Raw genomic sequence first — 27555 nt, 5'->3', positions numbered from 1 at the left:
TTGAGCGGGGGGGGGGTGGGTGTTCAGCATCCCGCTGCAATGGCGGGAGACTTGGAGCGCTGGGTATCGAACCAGCTGCATACCCTTCTCGGGCTAAGCGAGCGCCATGTCGTTGCTTTCATGGTGGGCCTGGCCCAGCGGAGCCGGACTCCGGAAGACTTGCTCGATCGCTTGGAGGAGACGGAGACGCTGCGGGTGACCGAGCCCACCGCGCGCGCCTTTGCCCAGCAGCTCTGGGAGCGGGTGAGACGGTTTGGCAGTTGAGCGCGCGACCCTCTTCGAACAGCGGGACTGGGAGGGGGGATGCTGTGAGAGGCGGGGCTGTCGAAAAAGGGGTGAGAATTAGCGAGTGCTCTATGGCAAGGGGTCTCCAACAGTATATATAAGCATAAGCATGAAACAACCATACAACATATAAGCGTATATATAAAGAAAGGGAACAATAGGACAGGAACGGTAGGCACTTTTGTGCACTTATGCACGCCCCATATAGTCCTCTTAGGAATGAGGTGAGGTCAATAGTAGACAGTTTTTGGTTAAAGCTTTTGGGAGTTTGAGAAGAGACCACAGAGTCAGGTAGTGTGTTCCAAGCGTTAACAACTCTGTTACAAAAGTCATATTTTCTGCAATCAAGATTGAAGCGGTTAACATTAAGTTTGAATCTATTGTTTGCTCTTGTATTATTGCGATTGAAGCTGAAGTAGTCTTTAACAGGAAGGACATTGCAATAGATGATTGTGTATGTTAAACACAGGTCATGTCGGAGTCGGCGGAGTTCTAAATTTTCTAATCCCAGGATTTCAAGTCTGGTGGTATAAGGTATTTTGTTGTTTTCAGAGGAGCGGAGAACTCTTCTTGTAAAATATTTCTGGACGCGTTCAATTGTATTAATGTCAGAGATGTGGTATGGGTTCCAGACAGGTGAGCTGTATTCAAGAATAGGTCTAGCAAATGTTTTGTATGCTCTGGTTAGTAGTGTAGAGTTTTTGGAAAAGAAGCTATGCAAAATTAGGTTTACAACTCTTAGAGCCTTTTTTGCTATGTAGTTGCAGTGGGCTTTGGCACTTAGATCATTTGATATGAAAACTCCAAGGTCTTTAACAGGGTGGGGGTCATCTGTAAGGTAATGTCCATCAAGCTTGTACTTAGTGTTTGGGTTCTTTTTTCCAATATTTAAGATTGAGCATTTGCTGGTTGAGATTTGGAATTGCCAAGTTTTAGACCAGTCTTTGGTCTCTAGCCACAGTCAACCTTGGCAACTTTAAGCCTGGTGGACTTCAACTCCCAGAATTCCCCAGCCAGCTTTGCTTCAGGCAACTTTAAGCCTGGAGCTGGCTGGGGAATTCTGGGAGTTGAAGTCCACCGGGCTTATAGCTGCCAAGGTTGGAGACCCTTGCTCTATGGCAAGGCATCTCCAACGTTGGGAACTTTAAGCCTGGAGGACTTCAACTCCCAGAATTCTCCAGCCAGCTTGGGGAATTCCGGGAGTTGAAGTCTTCCGGGCTTAAAGTTGCCAAGGTTGGAGACTCTTGCTCTCTGGAGGCAAAAAATAATAATAATATCCAAATCAGTATTAACATTTTACACAATAGATGTAAGCTTTCCTCCGACTGTTCAAGGTCTTTTCCTCAGCCAAAATAGGAGTGGAAGAGAGAGTGATTGAGAGCATATACCAGGTTATATCTCAGGAGACATGATAGAGAGCCCCCAGATGTGCAGATGGGGATCTTAACTGGTGCTGTGAGACGCGAAGCTGCAACAAGGATCTTCTTTAAAACCGCTAGGAAGACAAAACAAAGGAATGGTGGTTTCCCCGTTTTTTTTTAATGTGTTGAAACAAATTATCTTTAGCTTTGTGGGCTAAAGGCTTCTTATTTAACATAAGAGATCTAAACCAGTTTGTCCTGAATTTTGTTTTGAGATTGAAAGCTTGCAACTGTTCAATAACCATCAAAACCACCTGTCATATGGAACACTATTATTATACAATCATATAGAATAGATGATATCCCTCTTCCTGCCCCTTTCCTATTTTCTTCCTTGAGCATGACTTTCAAATTGTAGACCTTTTTTTCACTGATTGTGCATGGATCACTGACACCTTTTCCACCGAGGATCAGAACAAAGAAGCTTTAAAGAGCAATAATTTTAGATTATAAGGAGCAAGACTTTGAAGGTACTGTATTTGGTTACTTGAATCCACTTATTAAATTCTGTAGAGAGTAAGGAAGATGACCTTTATATACAGACTCAGTTGCCTAGGCATTGTTGGTGGATACTCCCTAATTCATTGAATTTTAAAAAGGAGGAGGTGATACAACACAATCATACTAGGCAAGTTTCTGTTATCATAACCCATCTAAATAAAGGATTTTCTTTGTGTGGTCCATTCCTTGAAAATTATGAAATCTTAACCAGGAAATGCACTGATTGGATGGATGCAAACTGATAGTTATCATTGGGGAGCTGATGGGACTTGAAAATCAAAATTTCAGAAGGGCACCACCATCACTTTTTCCTGACTTCAAACTAGTAAACTACTAGTAGTTCTCCAGCTGGAAATGGAATTTATTTAAAAAAAATTCTGCCAAAACTGGTTCTTCTTTGGTGTTCCTGCTCTATAATGAGGGTGGTTGCACCAGATTTTTCTTTCTTTAGAAATTCAATAAGATATAAATGGCAGTGTGAAAATAATATATAGCATTTGGTGATTTTGTGTTTTCAAGCATTTCGCATGAATTGCCTAATGGTAATCTCTAGAATATCCCATCAAAGTTGTCAACAATAAATGGAGGGTAAAGACTTCATAACGCATCCGATTAATGAAATCTTGGCAGAAGTAAGATGTGAATGTTCCTGTATTCAATATTTTACTCAAAATTAATTCAATATTACCGATAGACTTGGAAAAATTGGGAAAGCCATATGTCTTGCAGGCTGGTGCTAAGGAATAAGAGCTACATTCTTAAAAGGTTTATGTTGGGTATCTGTATAGAAATTATAATGTTTTGAGTTCTAACTGATTTGTTCACTTTCCCCAATGGTAGGTTCCACACCAGGTGCCACAGGAGCGTCCAGCCAGATTAGCTGAGCAACAGGCCTTAGCCCTGCAGGAAAAGAATCGTTCATACACCCTGTTGGAGGACAGTGATGATGAAGAAACCGGTAAAGCAACAGCAGCCCGAAACTCAAAGCGTCATCACCTCTCACAAGGTCCTGAGGGCAAGCAACGGAAACGGCACAAACACCTGAGGCAGCGCAAGGAAGAAGAGGACGACAAAGACTCTGATGAGAAGCCTAGTGGAGAGGACACAGGACGGTGAGCATCCATCTCTTGCAAAAAGCAGAGTTGTGAGAAAAAATAAGGAAAGCCACAGACATTCTTGCTTTTCTTGGCCTAGGATTCCAGAGGAGGATTCAGAGGATGAATGGGACCGGAGTGAACGAGAGCGGCTGCAGGATTTGGAAGAACGTGATGCTTTTGCAGAACGTGTTAAACGCAAGGACAAAGAGAAGACTCGCAATATCCTCGAGAGATCAGACAAGAAGGTGTGGTCTTGGCCTTTGGATTTTGCTTTCGTAATGGGCAAGCCCTTCTTGGTTGCATTTCTCCTAACTGTTCTGCCCATCCTTTTCTTATATCACCCATTTTTGAATTAGGAGCATTTCACCTGGGGCTAGAAAATATAGCTAAAAATTGGATATTGGAAGCTATACACACCTGTAAATATATACATACAGACATATCTATACCCGCCTATCATTATGAATATCACTCTATATATACATGATGTTCTACTCAGGCATAAACAAGATTCAGGTTTTTTTAATATAACACTGCTTTTTTTTTTTAGCCATTCTAGCCAAAAGGCAGACTTGAAAGAATGTAGACAATATTTGATAAAAGTGGAAAACCTAAAAAAGTTCCTGAATATGTTTTTGGAACAGGAATTGGACATAGTTCTCTTATGTGTCTTTGTAGGCATCCTTTCCACTTTCTGAGGAAAGTGGGAATAGGGAGCTAAGGTAAGTTGTGCAAAATTGCTGAACTGTGATAATTTGCAGAAGTTTCAGAACTTTGTATACAACTTATGGTTTTGATTTATTTTTAAACCATGGTATAGTCCTTATACAACAGTGTGCAAAACTAATGGCTACAATTTTAATGCTGATTCATTGAGATACGGAATCTTTTATTTCAGTCCTGCTTTGCAAGGCCTTCATTCCCAATATGGAAACATGTGACTGACTCCTTTTCAATCACTTTCAAATCTCTGCTATGCCAGCTCCAGAGTTCTCATGTTTTGGCCTTTGGTGGTATTTTCTTCCTCTTCTCATACCTGAAAAATATGCCTAATACTTATATTATTTAGAAGAGGAAGTTCCACTTTCTTGCTGAGATTATTCCCAACTTTTCTGTAAGTCTCTGATAACTGCTTTGTTGCATGTCTAAATCTGTAGTCTTAAAAATACAGGTAGTCCTTGATATATGACCCCAATTGAGCCCAAAATTTCTGTTGCTAAGTGAAACTTTGTTAGGTGAATTTTGCCCCATTTTACATTTCTTGCCACAATTGTTAAGTGAATCACTGCAGTTGTTAAGTTAGGAACATGGCTGTTAAGGGAATCTGGCTTTCCAATTGACTTTGCTTGTCAGAAGGTCGCAAAAGGTGATCACATGACACCAGGACACCGCAACGGTCATAAATACTAGTCAGTTGTGAAATGTCCAAATTTTGATCACATGACCATGGGGATGCTGCAATGGTTGTATGAAAAACAGTCATAAGTTACTTATGCTGTTGTAACTTTGAACAGTCACTAAATGAACTGTTGTAAATTGAGGACTACCTGTATTACATCCAACATTTGTTAGCAAGAATTTTTGGAACTGCTGTGTTTTGAGTTATTGTATATTTGTTTCCTGATTATGTCGAGGTTAGGCATATGAAGAAGCTCAAAAGCGTTTAAAGATGGTAGAAGAGGACAAGAAATTCATGGTAAGAGCTTGATTTTATTATTGTGTTTAACATAAAGAATAATTTGACAGTGATCAATAATGAGGTATTGATGGAATGTGGGAGAGTATAAAAGAGACACAGGAAAAAAGTGGACCGAGTTGAATGATATACTCCTGATCAACATGTCTGGTCTTTAAGCAAAGGAAACAGTAATTTTTTTTTTAAATGTATCTTTTTTTGGCAAGCCAACAAGCCAATAATAAAAATAAGTTACAAGAAAATGTTATTAAATGTTTGCCATGTTATAAACTTTTAGTATTATTAATTTATTTATGCCCAAAAAGCCCAACTAGTAAATTAGAAATGTAATGTAAAATTTGACATTACATGTACCAGTTTAAAAAGTAAAACTCATTGGTATGGTGCTCAAAAACCTAGTTTTTATGGCCATAGTCTGGCTATTGCCTCTGCAGTTTTAGGATTTTCAGATGCGAGTAAAATGTTAACATACTCGGAAGACTCTCTTTCTGTTTTTGATTTTAGAATAAGCCAGATAATATCCTGCAGAAGACTCATAAAATTCACAACACAATGAAATATGATCCACTATGTCAAAATCAATATCATTACAGGGGCAAAATTGTTAAGAGATCAGGATTTTTTTAAAAAAAATATCATTTTGAAAGGGCTATTTTGTGCTTTCTTAAATATAAACTATTAAGATATTTATCACGCTGAAAATCGTAATTTTTCAAAAAGTTACAGGTGAACACAGAATTTTGACTTTGGCTATTAATTACTATATTGAATTATCACATAATCTTTGTTTTATACAAAAAAATGTTTATGCCATACCTATGGAAAATAATCAGGATCAATGCCCATCTGACTGATCTTTGGGTCACCTTATAAGTCATATATCTGCAAAAGATTCATTTGGGATTTCCTGAAGCAATCTTTGTTTTAAAAATGTATATATGCCACCGAAATATAATAATGCTTAGCCAAGCCTGCATTTTCAAAGGGTATTCTTTAAAATTTCACCAATAATTGGGCTATGTTATTATTTGCTAATGTAATCCAACTTGGAGCTACATATAAAATTTGAGATGCAATGTTTGCATTAAAAACTGTACCACTGCAGGATCAATTTTGCCTCTTGAATAAAAATCATAGCCATCATAGTAGATTTTGCTTTCAGAAGTATTGCCTTGCAATGACATTGCCAGGATAGAGCACAATTAAATAAAATGCCCAAATAGCACATGAAAATCGGGCTTCAACATTTCTTTTAAAAAGAAAATCATTCAGACTGTAACGAGGATAAAAATTCTTTTCTCTCCCTATACATCAGATTCCAGAACTACGTAAGAAATCCCGTTGGGAGTATTTAGCCAAACGAGAAAAGGATAAAATGGAAGACTTGGAAGCAGAAATAGCAGATGAGGAGTACCTCTTCTCTGAGCAAGAACTATCAGCCCTTGAGCAGCAGGAGCTGGAGTACAAACGCAAAGTGCGCGACTTGGCCAAACAGTACAAACAGGCTGGAGAGCAGGAGAAGATGGAGAAGCACAATCGGTACTACATGCCTGAGGAGAGCCGCAGCAAGGTAAGGGTGGTGATGTGTGGCAAAGTTTGAAGTCAGGGATGGGTGAGATGGCTACTTCCCTGATAAGAAGTAGCCATAAGAGTGGTGGATCGAAGAAAGGACATAAAATATTGTTTTTGGGTTATCACAGTGGTCTCCAGTTAAAAGTTTATAATAATGAGGGCTAGGAAAGAAGTCTACCAAAGATAACCTGCAGGTAACCAGGGGCCAACCTGTGTGGGGCTAAATTGCATCTAGACGCCTGTTGGCAACCATTGGAGGATCTGCCTCACTGCTTTAGTATGTTTTCCATTGCTGAACTTCAGCAAGCACACAAATTGCTTCACTCGGAATCAACTCAACAAGCTGAACACAGAAAAGCAAATGTTTGGTCAATTCTGGCTTTTGTCTTCACGAATATCCACCAGGACAAACGGGAGACTCACAACTCAGAACAATCCTTCTCAGTCCCACTATCTGAAATACTTGGTTAGCAGCAGCTTGTATTTCTTGCAATGTTTCTTGCTATCGTTTTATCATTTTTCTGGATTTTTTCGAAACCAAAAATTTGTCTATAATATATTAAAAGAAGCTTCTCTGTCTTTCTGCTTGTTGGTTTAATTTTTTTGATCTGATGTATTTCCAAATTTCATTTCTTAACCATTTTATATAACATTAAAAACAAAAATAAGATGTTTATTATAATGAAACAAAAGAAAAAGAGTCTCCCAGAACGTAAAGGCCAATTCTTTTCTAAACATTTCTATTTGCTTTTATTTCTGCCACATCAGATTAAGTCTCTGTGTCTGAACCGAAGCACTGAGATTCAGGCCTATTGCTTGCTGTCTGTTTCACGGGATTCTGGTTCTTGGGTCAGTAGACAGAATGTACAAAAAGACAAGGAAGTTTTAATGCGTCCTGAAATTACACGCACTTGGGGTTGTAACTCAATGTACAGTATACTTCTGAAGAAAATGTGCAAAATAAATACAACACTGTTGAATTAGAACCTTGACTACTGAACTGCTGAATGTACTGGTGATTCTCTTTGATTTTCTCCTGCAGAAGATTCCTGATCGTTATGAGGAGCCCCAGGCAGAGGATCACATGGCTCCAAGAGATGAGCAGCGGCGCTGGGAGGAAGACCACATTGGGGCAGCTGCTCTCCGTTTTGGGGCCCGGGATGCCGATCGGCGCCATCCTCGCAAAGACTATGAGTACGTGCTTGAGGAGGATGAGATGATCCAGTTTGTGAACGCTGTGCAAATGCGGGGCGCAAATCAGAACAAGGTGAGAAGGTGCAGACTGGGAAATAGAGAAGATAAGACTCTGCAAACGCTAACATAGCCAGGAACTCCTGATGGAAATTCAGATCTTGTCCCCGAAAAATACTTATTTCTCCAGGATGTAAGGATCAATTTATTTATTTCATTTATTTATTCAATTTTTATAGCTGCCCAACTCAACAAAGTGACTCTGGCCAGTTGATTAGAGCAGAGTTCCCCAACCTTTTTGGGTTGGTGGCCTGGAACTGGGGGAGGGAGGAAAGAGGGGTTGATTTTGTGGGAAGGGCAAGGGCATGTGTGTGTGCATGCACTCACAGACGTCTGCAACATTCATGGTGACACACAAGTGGAGCCTTGATAAGACTCATACGAGTGGGGCTGTGTGCGTGCAAGTAGAGATGCACGCACTGTCCAGCCACCCAAATGGCCCAGTGGTGATTAGCCCTCGGCCCAGTAGTGGGCTATGGCCCACCAGTTGGGGACTCCTGGATTAGAGATCTCACATTGACAAATTAAGTGTCTTAGAAACAAAAGCTGGGCAAATACCCTGTTTCCCCGAAAATAGGACCCAGCCAGAAAATACCATGATTTTTCAGGATGCCCTACCCCCAAAATAAGCCCCAGTTAAGATTGTCAGTCAGATGGGTGCATTTAGTACTGTGTTTCCCCCCAAAATAAGACCTAACCAGAAAATAAGCCCTAATGCGTCTTTTGGAGCAAAAATTAATATAAGACCCGGTCTTATTTTTGGGGAAACACGGTAGCTCCGCCTCAACAGGAGGAATTCCAGAAAATGACAATTGATTTTGATGTATCAGTGAAAGGAAGCTATTTATTAGATATTACAATTTCAGAACATAGATAAGGAATCTACGATTTGACAGTAGCAGAGAAGTAGAAATAGCAGATCTTGTAAGTGTGTTTGTTTTCCTTTTCCGCTCCCTCTTAATTCCCAGTGAGTCAGGAAGGAGCCATACTGAGTCTCTTCCTAATATTGTATCACTTTCTGTATTAAACTGCTGCTTAAATATGGGTGACCAAAGTAAACTTTCGTAGCTGAATCAGACTTACTAGCTCAACATCTCTATAGAATCAATTAAGGGAATCAAATAGATTATTTCTGGATTGTTATCAAGCAGTATGAAAGATTACACCTGACAGCTTTGACAGCTAACCAAAGGTAAACACCATTGATCTACGTTGCTTCCCACATTCTGCTTGTGGTATCAGCTTTATCCAGGGATAAGAAATATAGAACCAAAGGGACTCCACGAGTTCTTGTTGATCCAGGGAAGCTCCTCTAACTCTGTTTCCTCGGTGCCAGGAGGAGAAGCCGGAGCTGTCCCAGGCTGAACTCAAGAAGTTGTCTATCCAGGAGGTGCGCCGCAGCCTTCCTATTTTTCCATACCATGAAGACTTATTGGCTGCCATTGCTGAACATCAGATGCTCATTATTGAAGGGGAAACCGGCTCTGGCAAGACCACTCAAATCCCACAGTATTTGTACGAAGAGGTAACTCAACAGGGAAGGGGAGAATAATTAATTGCAAGAGTGAAGGAGATCCATGGTGAAGCTTACAGGAGGGAAATGCTGCTTCTTTGGTCCCTACTTCCTGCTCGGGATTGGTGTTCTGAAAGCAACAGGGACCAATGCCCTACTTGTGTAATCATAGACCTGCATACCATATTAGGATTCAGTCTACATTGCAATTTGATTCTCCAGAAATTGAGCTGCGGTTACCTTTGGCTGGACTTCAGCTGTCTTGTTCTCTGTTTCTGCCCCAGTGCCTTTTTCTGGAAATCACTGGCCCATGGTTGCTCAGGCTTTGAACGGGGTATGTGGACATGTATTGTTTTAAAACTCAAGGAGATTCCAGTTTTTAAAACATTTGATCCATGAAGATTTTTTCCTAATTTCTGCCCTCCATTCCAAATGAAACTTAGGATTTTAAAACTGTTAAGGTTGTAACAGTGGGGCAAGAATCAAGATGAAAAATTACACTTTTTTTTTTAAAAAACACACACACATCCCCTCAGTTATTTATTTTATAAGCTGCACCACTTGTTCAAGCTTTGGACAGTGTATATATAAGGAATTAAATAAAACAATAAGTTAACATTAAAAATGAAATGATCATTCACAGTCTTCACGGCAAACCAAAAACCCACTGAAAAACAACACTGCTAAGTGCCATCCAGAACTTTAGAAGGGAAGGTAGCATTTTTTACAGCATCTGTGTTCTGATTTGACCACATCTTGCCTTTTGACACATTCTACAAAACCCACATTTTATTGTCCACTCAAAACAAGTTGAGTATTTACATTTCCAGAGATGCCCTTGAAAAATGTTTTTTGATTTTTAGGAATATTTAAAATGTGCATGTACTAAAACTTTTGAATCAGTGCTTTGGGATGATTTACACAGAAGAAACAAGTCTATTTTTCATACTTGACAAACCCCAGGTGTTTCATTATGTGCATATTCGTATATCCATAAAGAATTGAGTGTGTAATCCAGTGACCTCAGCAGGAAGAGATTTTAGCATTTACACAAATAATTTTATGCACACCCATAAACTATTGAGTGAACTGCTGAGTGTATAATCCATTGTCCCCAGCATGCATAGTATTTTAACTCCTACACAAACCGTTTTATGCACATAACAGCTTTGGTACTGAGATCTTGAATCATGGAGATTCTCTCTCTCTTCCTCTCCCTCCCTCCCTCCCTCCCTAACAGGGTTACACCAAGAAAGGAATGAAGATTGGCTGTACTCAACCCAGGCGAGTTGCAGCTATGAGTGTTGCTGCCCGTGTTTCCCAGGAAATGAATGTCAAGCTTGGAAATGAAGTATGTTCTGAAGAGGGAGACGGGAAGGAAGGAATTTGTGTAGTTTATATTACCAATCCTTTTAGCCAGTTTATAATCCCCGATCTAATATATGCCAGTAATTAGTTTAATGGCAGCCTATATCATTGGAGGAAAAGTTGATTCTCTGGCATGAAAATGTTCACACTCAAATAGGGCATGCCTTAGTCACCTATAGAATTCAGTACCACAAAACGTGGTGATGGATACATTGAAGGACAGGTGTATCAAGGGCTTTTAGTCTTGAGATTCAGTTTTATTTCTGGATTGGGGGCAGCATACTCCAAATATTCGTAGATGTACAGGAGTGGAGGAGGGATATAACTATCTCCACCTTCTCCTCCGCAGAAGCATCTGGTTGGCTGATCCAGCAGGGCTCCTTATAAATATAACCATTATCCCAAACTTTCAGATAAAAGCCAATGTGTCCCTTGTTCACCCTTATTTGCCATGGACCTGAAGGCAGTGATGTGTTGGCCATCATAATACTCATTAGCCTCATAACAGTATCTATTTCTCAAGGTAATACAAGCGTTCATATTTCCTTGGATTGTCTTTTGGTGACTTCTTGGATATGTCTATATAGTTTTCTTAGCAACAGTATGGAAGTGGTTCACTACTGCCTGGTATGTGGTTCACCACTGCCATGATATGTGCTCAAAATTCAGATGCTTTGCAACTGGTTCATATTTATTATAGTTGCCATGTCCTGGGGTCATGTGATCACACTTTGCGATCTTCTCACAAGCAAAGCCAATGGGCAAGCTAGATTCACTTAACAGTTGTGTTACTAACTTAGCAACTGCAGTGATTCACTTAACAACTGTGGAAAGAAAGGTAAATAGGGGCAAAACTATCTTGCTTGGTAATATACATTTTGGGCTCGATTGTGGTTGTAAGTTGGGGGATATTTATATTTCTTTGGAGGCTGCCTTGATTTGAATTAAACAGAATTCCTGGATAAACGTTGCTCTTGTGTGTAATAAAGACAGCTCTGTGCCCTTCCCACAGGTAGGATACAGCATCCGTTTTGAAGATTGCACTTCAGAGCGGACAGTGTTGAAGTACATGACGGATGGGATGCTGCTCAGAGAATTTCTCACTGAACCTGACCTGAGCAGCTATAGGTGAGTAACAGCAGTGGACACTTGACGCTAGTGGCTTAATCGCGGGGAATGCATGGATGTTAGTTTGTTTTCAGATAAATAGCTGAAGTAGCTTTCCCATAGCAAATTAAATTGCACTACTCAGATCTATTTTAACTCAAATCTTGCCTGTTAGTCAACGTGACTAACTATACAAATAACTATTTCCAAATTCCACAGAATACTTCTAAATTATAAATTGCTCACTGAATAACGTCTGATGAGAATGAGGGAGCAAAACCATACCTATGCTAGGATTTGTCGAACATGAATCTGAGCCCAGAGATGTCCTTTTGGATTTGCATGAAAATTGTATACTCTAGGGCAACAAATGATATTTCATGTGAGGGTCTGATTTTAGAATTGCTGCAAAGAGTACAGTCTATTTTAGAGCTTGTTTTGGGACAATAGTTGGAAAGAAAGTCTGTGTAGTTCTGAGAGTGGTGTGCAGTGTGGGATCATAGTGATGAGTAATGATCATTTAATGAGTAAGCTATGGTTTTGAAAGATCTAGATTCAAGACTGATCTCTGCTGCAGATTCCTTAAAATTGTAGTCTTTGTAGTAGACTGTAAATTGTAGTCTTCCTATCATAGTAAAAAAAAAGGCCTGATTTTAAACAGACCCAAGATTACAAACTCCCTTGCAAATGAGTAGAAATATTGCATGAGTGTTAACCAGCACCACACCCTTTCTGGCTTGCTTTCTAGCGTCATCATCATCGATGAGGCTCATGAGCGCACGCTGCACACCGACATCCTATTTGGCTTGATCAAGGACATTGCTCGTTTCCGGCCTGAGCTGAAGGTGCTGATTGCTAGTGCCACCCTGGACACCGAGCGCTTTTCCACCTTCTTTGATGATGCTCCTATCTTCCGCATCCCGGGGCGCCGTTTTCCTGTTGACATTTATTACACTAAGGTTAGCAAGCACAAAGTGTTTTGTGTTTGTATGTGTGTAAAGGGCTGAGGAAATAGAGAGGCAAAAGTGATCAACCTCAGTGGAGGTGGCTGGGAGGAGAGCATATAAGATTTCCAGAATGCCAATTCCTACGTCCAAATTGAATTTATATGCTTGTGAATTGAAGCTGTAGATTGTACCAACCTTCGTTTTATAGCCGTTGTGTGCTGCCGTGTCACAGGCTTTATAATAACTGGATTTCATTGTATTCAACTTTCCTAACTTGCCTTACCTTTTGTACAGTCATTATTTCTTACAGGTAGTCCTTGACTTATGACCACAATTGAGACTAGAATTTTTCTATAATAGTGATGGCAAACCTTTTCGGCACCAAGTGCCGAAAAGGGGGCATGCGTGTGTCTGGGCTGCAACAGGGAAGAGGAGCTGCCCAAGGCATATGTGTGTGCCCGAAAATGAACTTCTGGTTTCAGCCAGCTACTCTTCCGTGTTTGTGGCGTGCATGCGCGCGTGACATTCAACTGGCTGGTGCACATGCTCATGCAGGAAAACAGAAGACCAGCTAGAAGATCTTTTAATTTCCAGCACTGCCACATGCAAAAAGGCTAGCTGATTGTCTTGCATGCATGCGCGCCAGAAACCCGGAAGAGGAATGGGCGACGCGCATGCCAGGTGACATGATTCCGCGTGCCACTTTGGGCATGTGTGCCATAGGTTCACCATCACGCCCTATAATAAGTCTTTCTAGTTTCACAAAATTAGAGCAAAAGGAGAAAATCACTTATAGAAGAAGCATATCTAATCCAGAGCAGAAAAACTGAGTGAGGAACAAGGATAAGCAATAGTAGAAACCATTAAGGGAGATGAAGCTGTATTTATTTAACTCAAGAAAAGTGATAGGTAATCCTCAGTCAACCTGCTACTCTACTGTTCCTGCCATCCTCAGTTGATCTTCGCCATGTTCCTCCTCCCACTGCTGCGAGGTCTGCCTGACCACCTGTGTCAGACCTGCTTCCCAAAGCCTGTCCGGCCTTCTCCAAATCCTACACAACCTTGTCCAAATTGCATGCAGCCTTCTTGCAAGGCTTTGGAAAGCTTCAAAGCCTCATGTGAAGGCCACACGCGATTTGGAGAATGCTGCATGCGGCCTTGAGAAGAAAGCCTGATGCAGCCAACAGCCGCCTCACAAAGGACCAGGTCCATGCCTCATCAGCAGTGGGAGGAAGAAGATGGCGAAGGTCAGCTGGGGATGGCAGGGCCAGAAGGATGCAGGTTGAGGCAGCAGATGCAGGGCACAAAAAGGACAGAGATGCAAAGGGAGATAGATGGGGAGAATTGAGATGCCTCTATGGACAACCCACTAAGCACTCAAATGTTGATCACATGCAATTATAGCAATAGCAATAGCACCACTTATATACCGCTTCACTGTGCTTTTATAGCCCTGTCTAAGTGGTTTACAGAATCAGCCTATTTCCCCCAACAATCTGGATCCTCATTTTACCCACCTCAGAAGGATGGGAGGCTGAGTCAACCTTGAGCCTGGTGAGATTCGAATTGCCAAATTGCAGGCAGCTGGCAGTCAGCAGAAGTAGTCTGCAGTACTGCATTCTAACTGCACTGTGCCACTAAGGCTCATTATAGCTACTCACATGCTGTAACTTTGGGGATTAGGTGTAATTGTCATTTGTTCAGCACTGCCATAACTTTGAATAGTTGCTAAACAAATGGTCATTAACCGAGGACTACCTGTAATTTGACTGTCCTCCCTCTGCCTCTTCCCTCTAGGCACCAGAGGCTGATTATCTGGAAGCCTGTGTGGTATCGGTGCTGCAGATTCATGTTACTCAGCCCCGAGGGGACATCCTTGTATTTCTTACGGGCCAGGTAAGCTCTTGTGTGTTTTCTCCTAATTTACTGCCATTACTTATCAGTATTGTAGTATAATCAACAGAGCTTAATTTCCATTTTTATTGGCAGGAAGAAATTGAAGCCTGCTGTGAGATGTTACAAGATCGTTGCCGGCGCTTGGGCTCCAAAATTGCAGAACTTGTGGTCCTTCCAATTTATGCTAATCTGCCCTCCGACATGCAAGCCAAGATCTTTGAACCAACCCCACCAGGTGCCCGGAAGGTAAAAGCTGGTTGTATAAAGCAGGAAAGGAAAGTCTGGCTATTTGGGGCCAACCTGTGCAGCTTTCATTATTTAGAGCAGGGGGTCTCCAAACTTGGCAGCTTTAAGACTTCAACTCCCAGAATTCCCCAGCCACCATGTTGCCCAGTTTGGAGACCCCTGATTTAGAGAGTTGCATTTGAGATGTTTAGAAAAGGAAGGAATGGAGAACTTTGGCCTAAGCTTTGCTTTTGGGGAGATGTGGTTTCAGACATCAGTTGTTCAGTATTTTATTTTGTGGCTTGAAGGGAAACAATATTGTGAGGACCTCTTTTTGGTACTCATGTGCCATAGCTAGTTGAAAGAAGATGAACGTTAGGGGTGTGCGCAAAAGAGCAGAGGTTTTGCTTTGAGAATGCGATAAAACAGCCAGGTTGGCAGTGTTAAAAGAACAAGTTCTGAATTCCTCAAGTGTTGTATGTTCTATTTACTGAACAGTTCAAGTATTTAATGTAGAGGCAATACAAGTATCTTTGCATGGTGCAATAATGACTATTGACTGTTATCTAGTTCTCTACCTACAGGAAAAAAATAAGGATTTTTTTTTAAAGTTGAGGTGAAGTCTTCAGTGAAGTGAAGACTCAGTCTCCCTATACCAGCTATCACAGAAGCTCAACAGAGAGCAATACTGTACATAGCATTCAATAGAGACAGCAACAACAGAAAAAAAATAACATCTCTAGCTCTTGGCTTGAAACTACTCTCTCTTCATATTGTCTATGAATAGTGCTCATTTCTGTATTTGCAGCCTGCCAGGAATACTCAATAAGGAAACACATTGCTTGTGCAATTAACATGCAGAAAATTCAGTGTCAACAGAGCATTTACAACACAGAAATAAAAGCAACGTTGAATATGTATTTTACATCCTGCAGCCTGAAAGCTCAACAGCATTATTAACAATGCTTATATAATGTACCCAATGCATAATGCATTTTCATTTCCCTATTGGCTGCCTACCAACAAAAGAAAGCACAACATATGCACAACTCTTGCACAAAATATCACCTCTAACGTCCCTAGAGGAAAGGATTTTTGACAGAACCATGCATTCACCTACCGGGCAGGAAAATTTCAGCAATACTGACATTTGACATCAGCCTTCCCAAATTGCCTTTGAATATAGGTGCAACATCTTGTCTGACTCAGATAGATCAGTGATTGCCTTCCAGCAATAGCAACATTGGCTTCAGTATGTATGTAAGCAACTTTCCCCTAACCCTCCCCCCTTCTTCTTTCATCTCATCTCAAAGTCAGTAATACAGGGATGTCACTGACCTAATACACTATACCAGGGGTCCTCAAACTTTTTAAACAGGGGGATAATTCACGGTCCATCAGACTATTGGGGGGGGGGGTGTCGGACCAGCTTGGTGGGTGTGGCTAGGTGGTTATGTGACTGGGTGGGCATGGCCAATTTAGCAGTCCATTAAACATGCAAATTAATTTTTTATGCTCCTGGAGGTGGAAAGCAGGTTAGTGAAGGGATGTGGCTACCTTGGTGTGTGGGTGTGCGTGTGTGTGACTTCTACTTGTGTGTGTGTCATTCTCTCTCCCTCCCTCTGTCCCTCTCTCAAGGCCTCCAGAACCAGAACCTTGAGAGAAGGACAAAACCTCTCTTTTGGCCTCCTCAGCCTCCAGAACCATGCTGCCACCCAAAACTGGCCTGTTTTTGGCCTCCTGGGGCCTCCACATGTCCCATTTTGGGCCTCGGCCTCCAGAAGGCTGGTGGAGGTCGGGTAGGTGGCCAGGGCAGCCTCGTGGTCCTGTGCGGGCTGTAGTTTGAGGACCCCTGCTCTATACTGACTGTCCTGGATTTAAAGGGAAGGGAAAAATCAGAAAGTCAATCACAGCATGAAAGAAGAGGACTCAAGACAATCAGATTTTTCACCTCTGTAATAAATATATTTGAAGCTGCTTTACCAAGACTTACAGGGCACCATTTCTCCATATAGTATTGTTGTTTTTTTTGTAATAGCTAATTCTTGGGCAGAGACCTTTCAGAGACTTGTTTCATAGAATGTTTTTAATGAAGAAATCAGGATTACAGCTGGACCTCCTTCATTAATCATTGTTGTGTTCTACATTTTATTGATTTGTTTGAATAGTCACTTTATTTTTATTTTATTTATTTATTTTATAAGATAACAGGTAAAAGTATAAACATAATTTGGATACATGAAAAGAGTAAGTAAAAAAGGAATATTAGGACAGTAACAGTAGGCACGCGGGTGCGCTTATGCACGCCCCTTACAGACCTCTTAGGAATGGGGTGAAGTCAACAGTAGAGAGTCTAGGGTTAAAGTTTTGGGGGTTTGGGGAAGAAACCACAGGGTCAGGTAGTGCATTCCAGGCATTGACAACTCCGTTACTGAAGTTGTATTTTCTGCAATCAAGTTTGGAGCGGTTTACCTTGAGTTTGTATCTATTATTTGCTCGTGTATTGTTGTGGTTGAAGCTAAAGTAGTCATTGACAGGTAGGACATTGTGGTAGATAATTTTATGTACTATGCTTAGGTCATACTGAAGTCTGCGTAGTTCTAAGTTGTCTAAGCCCAAAATTTCAAGTCTGAAGGCATAAGGTATTCTATTGTGAGCAGGTGAGTGGAGGATTCTTCTTGTGAAATATCTCTGGACTTTCTCGATTGTATTTATGTCTGATATGCAGTGCAGGTTCTAGACAGATGAGCTGTATTCAGTTTGAATTATGGTGACTTAAAAAAATGCAGAAACAATCTGAAAAAATCCATGGTTAAAAAAAAAAGACATGCACTTTATAAATAAACTACAAGAGATATGTTACAACAAATAAATTAGCTAAGATAATCACATTCCAACTAGCTGCAGATAGGCCTTCCCCCAAGGCCCTACAGAAGAGTAGGGCCTTTGCTACCTTCCAGAAGACCACCATCAAGCTTCTAGAACAGCGTTTCTCAACCTTGGCAGCTTGAAGATGTGTTTTCAACTCCCAGAATTCCCCAGCCTTCAAGCTGCCATGGTTAAAACTTCTTGTTCCACGGTGTCGATGCCATGACTGAAAAATACTAACTTCTGTTTTGAGCCCCTTCATCTCATGGAATTAGGGTACTATAACTTATGACATTTATATTGTAAGTAGCTGCCTTACACAATCAGTTATGAGTATCTCTTCTCTCCTCAGGTTGTTGTGGCCACAAACATAGCAGAGACATCACTGACCATAGATGGCATAATTTACGTCATTGACCCTGGGTTTTGCAAACAGAAGAGTTACAATGCTCGGACGGGCATGGAGTCACTTATTGTTACCCCCTGTTCTCGGGTATCTGGTTTCAGTATTTTACTTCCCCATTCTCTTTCCCATCCAATCTATTTCATTTACTGAACTTGAATGTCTTCAAAGTTATCTGAAGCTTTTACCTGGTTCTTTTATTCATGTTGGTGCTAATTTGTTTGCAGGAAGTAATTTGTTAAGAATGTATTTAACCTGGAAACTGTTAATAAAAACGACTGAACAATGAAAATCATCAGGGATTTATGATCTGTGATTCTGTAAAGCTATGATGTTTTGTAGTAATCACTTTTGTAATATAACACATCCAGGTAATGGTATTCACCAACCCATCAATGGTGAAGCTCTAACCCTGCAGGGGCCTTAAGAAAAATAGTTAGAAAGTGCACATAACATATACTGTAGATCAAAGCAAGGGGTAGATTGGGCAAAGATTAAGAGAGTATTATGGTGTCAGATAAATTCTCTTGTTGAGTCCTGTGATAATGGAACTATTAATAAAAAACAATCAAAGCATCTTTTTTAATTGCAGTCTCTGAATGTTAAGGAAAATTTGGATTTTCTGAAATGAAGGTTTTTGAAATACACTTTATTCCTTGTAGACATTATAATATTACTGAGCACTTTTAGAAATTTGTAGCGATGGTCTGCTTGTGTAGATTTTAACAGGCTTACAGTTTATGCCAATCCAAATAAATTCTGAACGGCTTACATTTCTGTCATATGTAAATGTTAAAATAACAAAAAATAAACCAGTCAGAATATATGTAATTAAATCTATTTTTTTAACAAGTTTTATTAAATTTTTCTTTTATATACATATTTTATGAACAGAGTATTGACCGGATCACATCTTATACAACTTATAACATACTTATATATTGATTTTTATATTCTATTCCAATCTTTTTTTTTCCAAATACAATTTACATATTTCAATTTCAGCTATCATATTCTTTTTTCCTACTTTTTATCTTACCTTAATCTCTTCTTGATACATAATATATAAACAATATCCACCCTTCAAATCCTAATTTCTTAACATTGCTTCAATTAATTATCTTATTTCTCCATGTATAAAATATATCTCTCAAAATCCTCATTACATTTTTTAGCTATAAACAATGTACTTCATCTTATTCAATTCTTACATTGAAAGCCTTTAACTTAATTGACCTTCCAGATTTTATTTTAATGTTTTCTTAATACATAATAAACAATAGCACAATATATGTAATTAAATCTAGATGATCAATTATCATTATCTTAATTTGGCTGCAGTGAAGATAAATGGTGAGAGAAAGATATTTACTGTCATTTACACTGTGAAATTTAAGGTTGTCTTAGTTGGGGAACCCAAAGGTGCTTTTTTGAAGAGGCAACTGGACTTTCTGATTTTTCTTTGAAGCCCTTTCGCTTCTCCAAGAAGCTTCTTCAGCTCAGAGCTCAGAGCTGAAGAATCTTCTTGGATGAGAAGCGAAAGGGCTTCAAAGAAAAACCAGAAAGTCCAGTTGCCTCTTCAAAAAAGCACCTTTGGGACAACCATGACCTGGATGACTGAGAATCTCCATAGACAGTTGGGGAACTACTTATTTTTCTCCTGCATTCACTCTGGAATCTGATGAAATAATCATTGCAGTTCTCACCGATCTCAGTAAAAACACACACTTCATATTCTCCATCAGGCTTCTGCCAACCAAAGAGCAGGCCGGGCAGGCCGTGTGGCTGCAGGGAAGTGCTTTCGTCTCTACACAGCCTGGGCGTACAAAAATGAGATGGAGGAAACCACGGTGCCAGAGATTCAGAGAACCAACCTTGGCAACGTAGTGCTTCTTCTCAAAAGCTTAGGTGTGTATTTTGGCAATCTTGGGTAGTAAAATATAGGGGTTGTATGCTCCATCCTAGAATATATTTACAAAGATTTCCCACAATGGTAGTTGGATCATTTTTAAGGGTTAAATTTCAGTAGCTGCATCTTCTTATGATGGAAGATGGAAATAGCTAGGCTCAAGGTCCTGTAGAAACTAGAAACGTATATGCAATACTTAGCCAGGTTGTGTTTCTTCTCTTTCTTCAGGCATCAATGATTTGATTCATTTTGACTTCATGGATCCACCACCCCATGAAACTCTCGTATTGGCGTTAGAGCAGCTGTATGCCTTGGGGGCCCTCAACCATCTTGGCGAACTCACCAAGGTATGATTTCTTTATTCAAGGCTATTTTGTCAGGGCTTATTTTGAAAGCAGATTGATTGTCTTATCAGTGGGAGTGAAGTTAGAACTTGGAAAAGAAGACTGAAGTTTCAAATCTGTATTCAAATTCAATCAGTTACTCCTTAGTTTAGGTTCCATGGATACAAATTCTTTTCGTTGTATTCTTCAAGGATAGCATAAAAGAGGACTTGTCATTATCCCGTCAACAGTAACAGGAAAGATTTCTGTTCAACTTGATTTGAGCACTGAAGTGTTCTATTTTAAGTAGGTGGGCCTGAATCAAGATTACTTTTGTGCTACAAAATAAACGAAGTCAAATAAATAAATAAATAAATAGTTATATCTCAGCTCAGTGTACAGTTATTATGAGGATAAAAGACTGAGGATATATGAAGCTTTGAGGAATTTGGAAGGAGGTACCTGGTTGCAGAGAAAGGAAACAGAAGTGCAGTGAAGAATGGCAGATATTTGAATGTGTTGGGAGGTCTGCTGGGATGGCTAGTGTTCAGAACAGGTGCCACAGATGTCTTTAAGTTGTTGCACACATGACTTCAGAATATTTGGCTATATACTTCGATCAGAAATAGTGTTTTGACTCGTGGGAGGGGGAGAAATATAATATACTTGTGAGAGGCTTTTGTCTTTTAATTGAATGTATTAACTCTGCATCTTGTCTTTAGTTGGGCCGGAAGATGGCAGAATTGCCTGTTGATCCCATGCTCTCGAAGATGATTCTAGCTTCTGAACAGTGAGTCCTTATCTGTTTTTTCTGTTTGTTTGTTTTTTCTTAATATGTTGATAGTGGCTTTGGTCTTGTTCACATTTTTTCAGGCATCACAAGTGCAGCATACTGTATCTGTCTCCTATTTCTTAGTTCAATCCCTAATTCTCTACTACATTCTTCCCAGAAAATTCCAGTGTATTTGAACAACAATGATTGTGTAATTCCAAAAATCCTATAGATCTAGAGGATTTCTAAAATTTAAATACTAAATTATAAGCGTAAAAACATTCCTGATTAAGTGTGGATAGAATTGAGAAGAAATTATTATGATTAAAAATGCTTCCCATTCTTGAGTAAAATTTTAAATATTTTATCTTCTTTTTAAGAATCTACCTACCTGCTTGATATTAATCGTAAATTGATGTGCTTCTAAAGTTTCATTTGTTTAGAAGGTCTGATTTAAATTGTGATTTTAAATCATATTTTTGTTTAGCTTTTCATTAGTTGATTATTAATGTGTGTCTCCTCCTTTCAACCTGTCTGTTGCCCTTTTTCTTCTGAAGTTTTCTGATTGCTTTTATTGCTGTTGTTCACTTTGACTTTGTTTCTACCAGAGTAAAACCCAACATTCTTTCTTTATTGGAAATTCCCCAGGTACAAGTGCTCAGAGCAAATCCTGACCATTGCTGCTATGCTTTCAGTCAACAATGCCATTTTTTACCGTCCTAAGGACAAAGTGGTTCATGCTGACAATGCCCGCATGAATTTCTTCCTGCCTGGTGGAGACCATCTGGTTCTTCTCAATGTTTATACTCAGGTGAGGACGAAATGTCAAGGCTAGCCTGGCATCCTGCGGATTTTTAGAACTGCAATTCTTAGAATTCCGAGTAGGGAAAAATATTTCATATCCTGGATAGTAGAGGTGGGATTAGCATATGGAAGAGAGGAAGAAATAACTAACCTTTCATTAGATGGCTTTTTAAATCCCAACCAGCCTTGCATTTATTGTACAGTTGTATATCAAAGGTCCCTTTATTTAAAAAAAAAAAAAAAGGATACAACAACCGAATCAAGGAATTACGAAGGAGAAAACTACCCCAAAATTGGCAGGGCAAGCTACTGTATAAACAAGGAGCAAACCCCACTCCTTTCTAGAACAGATGATGTTATGTTGTTGGGAAATACATTCTCTTCTATTGAATACTTTTTATTGCAGAGATCATTCAGAAGAATGATAATTAATGGTTGTTTCTTCTCTGTGTGTTTTAATAGAAGTTCTAGGATATTAGTGAGGGATTTTCCAGAGCTCATATGACATTTATTTTATTTATTATTTTATTTATTTATTTTATTAATCGTATTTATATACCGCCCTATCTCCCGAAGGACTCAGGGCGGTTCACAGGCAGATAAAAACACATAAATACAGATTAAAATAACAATTAAAAAACTTATTCTAAAAGGCCGAATGTTTAAAAACAATATAAAAAAATAAAACCCATTTAAAACCAATAAATTTAAAATCTAATCCAGTCCTGCGCAGATGAATAAGTGTGTTTTAAGCTCGCGACAGAAGGTTCGGAGGTCCGGAAGTTGACGAAGTCCTGGGGGTAGTTCGTTCCAGAGGGTGGGAATTAGGTTCTACTATCAAGAGATACAAAATGAGTGTTTTCTGGAACTGAGGACAATAGCTAGTAGAGAAAATGTGGGACCTGCTGTGGTGATTAGGGTTAGGGATAAGCCCTACCTAGTGGGTGGGGGAGGCTTAAGAGGCCCGGTGCAGGGCCTGCACTAGGCCTACCCCACCCAAGGCCGCCCATGCTCCACTTAACAACCTGTGCATACGGTTAATGACCACATTGGGAGAGCAGCAGTGGGGGTTGTTAAGTGGCATGCTTCACTTAATGTCTGTCATGACTTCCGATTGTAATAGGCTGGCTCCATTATAGTCATAAATTAAGGACTACTTGTTCTCAATACTGTGTAGTCAAGTCATTGAGAATATGGCATTCCTCACTTGAAATCCCAACAAGCCTTTTGATCTCTATTATTCCTCCCCTTCTCTCTTAGTGGGTAGAAAGTGGTTACTCTATGCAATGGTGCTATGAGAATTTCATCCAGTTTCGTTCTATGAGGAGAGCTCGAGATGTGCGAGAACAGCTGGAAGGGTTGATGGAACGCATTGAGGTGGATATTACTTCCACTGAAGGGGACTACATTCCTATCCGCAAGGTAAAAGCACCCTGCACCTGTTATTTTCTTCTGCTCTGGATTTTCAAAGTTCCTTTAGACAAGTGTATACTGTATGTATTTGGCATATCTACCTAATTTAGTAACCTTCATAATGATAATCACATTGTCAACCTTGAAGGGAGAGGAGGAGTGAAGTAACCAAGCAAATGTCCAGCACCTCGATTGGACCGTGACTGATGACTTGGGGAAGGAGGGAAACTTTCTCTTTTAATTACCGTATTTTTGGAGTATAAAAAATTTATACTGGACTATAAGATGCACCTTAGTTTTTAGGGAGGAAAATAAGAAAAAAACTGATTGGCAGGTGGATCTGCCTCCCAGAACACCCCCAATCAGCTGTTCCAGAGGAGAATTTTAGCAATAGGTTCCTTGGTCGTGAGCTCTGTGCCTTGCTTTTTTTCTGCCTCTGAAAGCCTCTGAAACAGCTTCAGAAAAAAAGCCTCTGAAGCTCTGTTTTGGGGGCTTCTTTTCTGAAGCTTCTTTTCTAATGCTTTTTTCAGCCTCTGAAATCTCTGTTTGAGAAGCTGGCCGGGGCTACATTCGGAGTATAAGATGCACCCAGATTTTCACCCTCTTTTTTGGGGGGGAAAAGGTGCATCTTATACTTTGAAAAATACGGTAAGTGAAAACCTCAGGAACTTTCAGAGTCATTTTCACCAGTTGTGCCAATATGATGTATCTAATAAAATTGTCCTTTGAGGGATCTACCTGCCTCGGAGTTCTGCTTTCTATGGGTGCATTACTAGGAACGCTGACACACATTTTTTTAAATAAGAGCCAGTGATTTCTAAATTTACAGAAGGTACTTTTTAATGTTTATTTGTTGATATTTTTAAACTCTGCTTTTCATCTATTATTTAATCTACAGTCTATAAAAATAGCTTATTTTGTGTTATTTAAATTACAATCAGTTCTATCCAGATTCCGAGTAGAACCTTTGAAACTGAAAGTTGGTACTGTTCTGACCTAGGCTTCCCAAGAGCATGAAGCAGACTCCTTGTCCCGACAAAAACCCTTTTTTATTAAGTTACTGTGGATTCCTCTCATTCACATCCAGCAAAGTCTTTCAAAAGAGAATTTACAGTCACAGACCTTATCTGGCTTGGAGAGTTGCCAGGCTGATATCTTCAAAACTTGGCAAGAAATCTCTGAGAGTCACAAACCAATTAAACAAACTAATTGTCTCCTGCAAACTCCACTCCCCTTTCGCTCCTCTTTTATTCCCCTCTGGGCGGGGCCATTCATTGTTCACCTGTGGCCTTACTCCTAAGTCGACCCTTGTTCTTTAGCTGTTCCCTTTGTCTGGCAACTCTGCATATACGCACACTGGGTACAGGCTTCAGTTGTTCATCTGCTTCACTGATGTCTGACTCCAAAGGCAGCTGATAACTGGCATACAGCCCTGACCCCCTCTCTGCCTCTGATACAGAGCCCTCATCAGAGCCTTCCCCAGACTCCAGGACTCGCCCATGTTCCTCCCTAACCTCCTCACTGTCCAAATCTGCTACCAGCTCTGCTGGCAGTGACTAATTTAAGCTCAGTTGGTTTATTTATTGTTCACATTTTTATACCGCCCTTCTCCGAAGACTCAGGGCGGTGTACAGCATAGATAAAACACCTGTACAAAAAAAATTAAAATACAATATATATTTAAAAATCTTTGACTCATAGTTTGATGTCTGAATCCAACTTAATGTATTAATCATGGTTTATTAACAAATCATACTAGCCTGGTGGTTTATAAGCCATTTTGGATGGATTTGCACAAGATGCTAAGCAAAAATGAAAACCACTTATGATTTATCAGTCTGTAACTTCAGCCATCGATACCATTTCTTTCATTGCCTGCCTCACATTTGGCCCTTCCTGCTCTGTTTCTATAGGCTGTAACAGCCGGTTTCTTTTATCACACTGCCCGGCTAACCCGCAGCGGTTACAAAACAGTCAAGCATCAGCAGACAGTGTATATCCATCCCAACAGCTCCTTGTTTGAAGAGCAGCCCCGCTGGATCATTTATCATGAACTGGTCTTCACCACTAAGGAATTCATGAGACAGGTGAGTTAAAACACCTACATGCACTTCTGAACTTTTGAAGAAAAGGTTTCTCTTCAGAGATAAAATGTTGTCTGTGCTCAAAGGAAAACTGATGTGTGAATATAGCAGGTGCTTTAAGTCAAATAAAAATGTTGCGTTTAAGCATTAGAAAATATCCATTAAACATTAGAAGATATCCATTGAAATAAAGGAGGAGTACTTTACTTATGAATTTGCAGCATTTTATTGTAGGCTTCCTACTGAAGTGTCAAATGAGAGGTTTGTGTAATATGGAATTAATTTGCTCTCTGTCTTTTCAGTGGATTTAGTTCCCTGTTCTGTTCTAGTCTAACTCAATATTTTATATACAAGTCACTTCACGTTGTTGTTGCTGCAACGGTAAAGACAGAAGTGACTTCTCATTAGTGGATTAAATGATTAAAAGAGATGGAGGAGGAGAGATTCAATAATTGGGTATTAGTGGGACTTTTGTGGAACAGCGGTTCTGGATTTCCTTTACAGCCAGTCTGGACGCATTGCACTGGATCACCTTTCCATGATCCTTTGACCTAGCTGATATGCAGGTCAAACTGGCTACAGAACTAGCTTCGCCCCATCCACATCAGCTCATCTCACTCATTCAAACAGGGAAGGTATGCTAAAACCCTATCAGTCAAAGAATGTAGACTGGCAGGAGCTAGAAAAAGGACTTTCTCTGCTGCTGCCCCTGCATTGTGAAAGGCCCCTTCCACAAAGGGGTCAAAACTTGGCTGTGCAGCCTTATGTGGGGAACACAAAGGCCCACAGAACTGTGGAGGTGGCTGGCCCTATGAGAACTCCCCCCTCACCTGTATTAACAACGAATAGCTCCCCATCTTAGAATCCTTCACCTTTGGAAACTTTTATAATGATGTTTTTATAGCTATAAATTTTTAATCCCAAATTATTCTGATTTTAATGTTTAATTTTATTGGTACTCCACACCACCCAGAGCCCTTTTTCAAGGGAGATGGGCAGTTAAGAAATATGAAATGTTTATCATTCATCCACCCACCTCTCTCATCTATTTCTCTCATCTATGTCTACATCTATCTGTCTATCCATCTCTATCATAGCTCTCTCTCTCCCTATCATCTACCTACCTACCTATCATTAATCTATGTCTATCTAACCATCTATCTAAATATGTCTATGTATCCAAGAGACAGTGCTGAAATCAGGAGCCTAGCTAGAGCTGCTTTTGTGTTTTCTGTAGGTGATTGAAATTGACAGTACGTGGCTGCTGGAAGTGGCCCCTCACTACTACAAGGCCAAAGAACTGGAAGACGCCTCAACCAAGAAACTGCCGAAGAAAATGGGGAAGACACGAGAAGAGCTGGGATAAAAGAAGAACTTGCCTTCAGTTCTGACTATTCTGGTGCTCAATAGCACCTTTGGACGCTTTTTGTAGAGCTGTATAGTTTTGCTGTTACTCAGAGGCATAAAATAAACACTTTTTAAAAATAAGCTCCCCAGTGTTACTTGCTTGCATTTTCCTTCTAGACAAATTTAATCTTTAAGAAATCAATTTCTTCTTTAAAAAGACACTTTGGAATGCATACAAACAGAATTCAGTGTTCAAATCATCAACATTTTAAGACAATATTACAGCATTGTCGTCTTTGTATCCTGCCTTTTTTATGGGATGTAAAGGCAGCATCCATGAAACTTTTCTCTCCTTTTATCCTTGTTAAATTATTATCCTTATTAATTGTAATTTTGGGATATTATTATTAGCATAAAGACTTCCTGTACGTTCTATGGCTGAGAAGGCACTTGAATCTCATTCTCCTATTTGGGGCACTTGGAACCCAACATCAAGCTAAGTTTTTCAGCTCCACTAAAATAAGCAAATAAGTACTTTGATTTTTCTCTATTTTGTTGGATGAGGGGGTAATAAGCAAAAATAACCAGTTATGCACGACACTGAGAAGCTGCATTCCCACACCTGCTAGAAATCTTAATCTCAGTAGCATATCATATAAACTTTTCCATACTTCATTACCAGCAAGCAGAAAACCTTTGTAGTCTGCAGCGTGTTTCCATGCACCTCTCACAAAGCCCAAATTTGTGTGTGCA

General features: G+C 39.9%; 1 protein-coding gene across 3 annotated transcripts; it reads left to right on the top strand.

The window, feature by feature from the left end:
- On the top strand, positions 1 to 26937 carry DHX16 (DEAH-box helicase 16). Of its 3 annotated transcripts, XM_058169717.1 has the most exons (20): positions 1 to 243; positions 3048 to 3319; positions 3402 to 3549; positions 4944 to 5000; positions 6316 to 6570; positions 7615 to 7839; positions 9160 to 9348; positions 10577 to 10687; positions 11717 to 11832; positions 12560 to 12770; positions 14556 to 14654; positions 14748 to 14900; positions 18100 to 18240; positions 19896 to 20058; positions 20288 to 20406; positions 21105 to 21172; positions 21803 to 21965; positions 23219 to 23380; positions 25285 to 25458; positions 26693 to 26937. In XM_058169717.1, the coding sequence occupies exons 1-20, from the start codon at positions 40 to 42 to the stop codon at positions 26819 to 26821; spliced, it is 3159 nt and encodes a 1052-aa protein (XP_058025700.1). In that variant the 5' UTR covers positions 1 to 39; the 3' UTR covers positions 26822 to 26937. The 3 variants fall into 3 exon arrangements, with proteins under 3 accessions (XP_058025700.1, XP_058025701.1, XP_058025703.1); XM_058169718.1 differs by lacking the exons at positions 1 to 243; positions 3048 to 3319; positions 3402 to 3549 and adding an exon at positions 4335 to 4418; XM_058169720.1 differs by lacking the exons at positions 1 to 243; positions 3048 to 3319; positions 3402 to 3549; ... (3 more) ...; positions 9160 to 9348; positions 10577 to 10687 and adding an exon at positions 10760 to 11227.
- The last annotated feature ends 618 nt before the right edge of the window (positions 26938 to 27555 follow it).

The sequence above is a fragment of the Ahaetulla prasina genome, chromosome 2, assembly GCF_028640845.1.
Source record: "Ahaetulla prasina isolate Xishuangbanna chromosome 2, ASM2864084v1, whole genome shotgun sequence".
In the NCBI taxonomy this organism is placed as follows: Eukaryota; Metazoa; Chordata; class Lepidosauria; order Squamata; family Colubridae; genus Ahaetulla; species Ahaetulla prasina.
The sequence above is the reverse complement of the archived record's forward strand: the minus strand, read 5'-3'. Positions and strand labels throughout refer to the sequence as shown.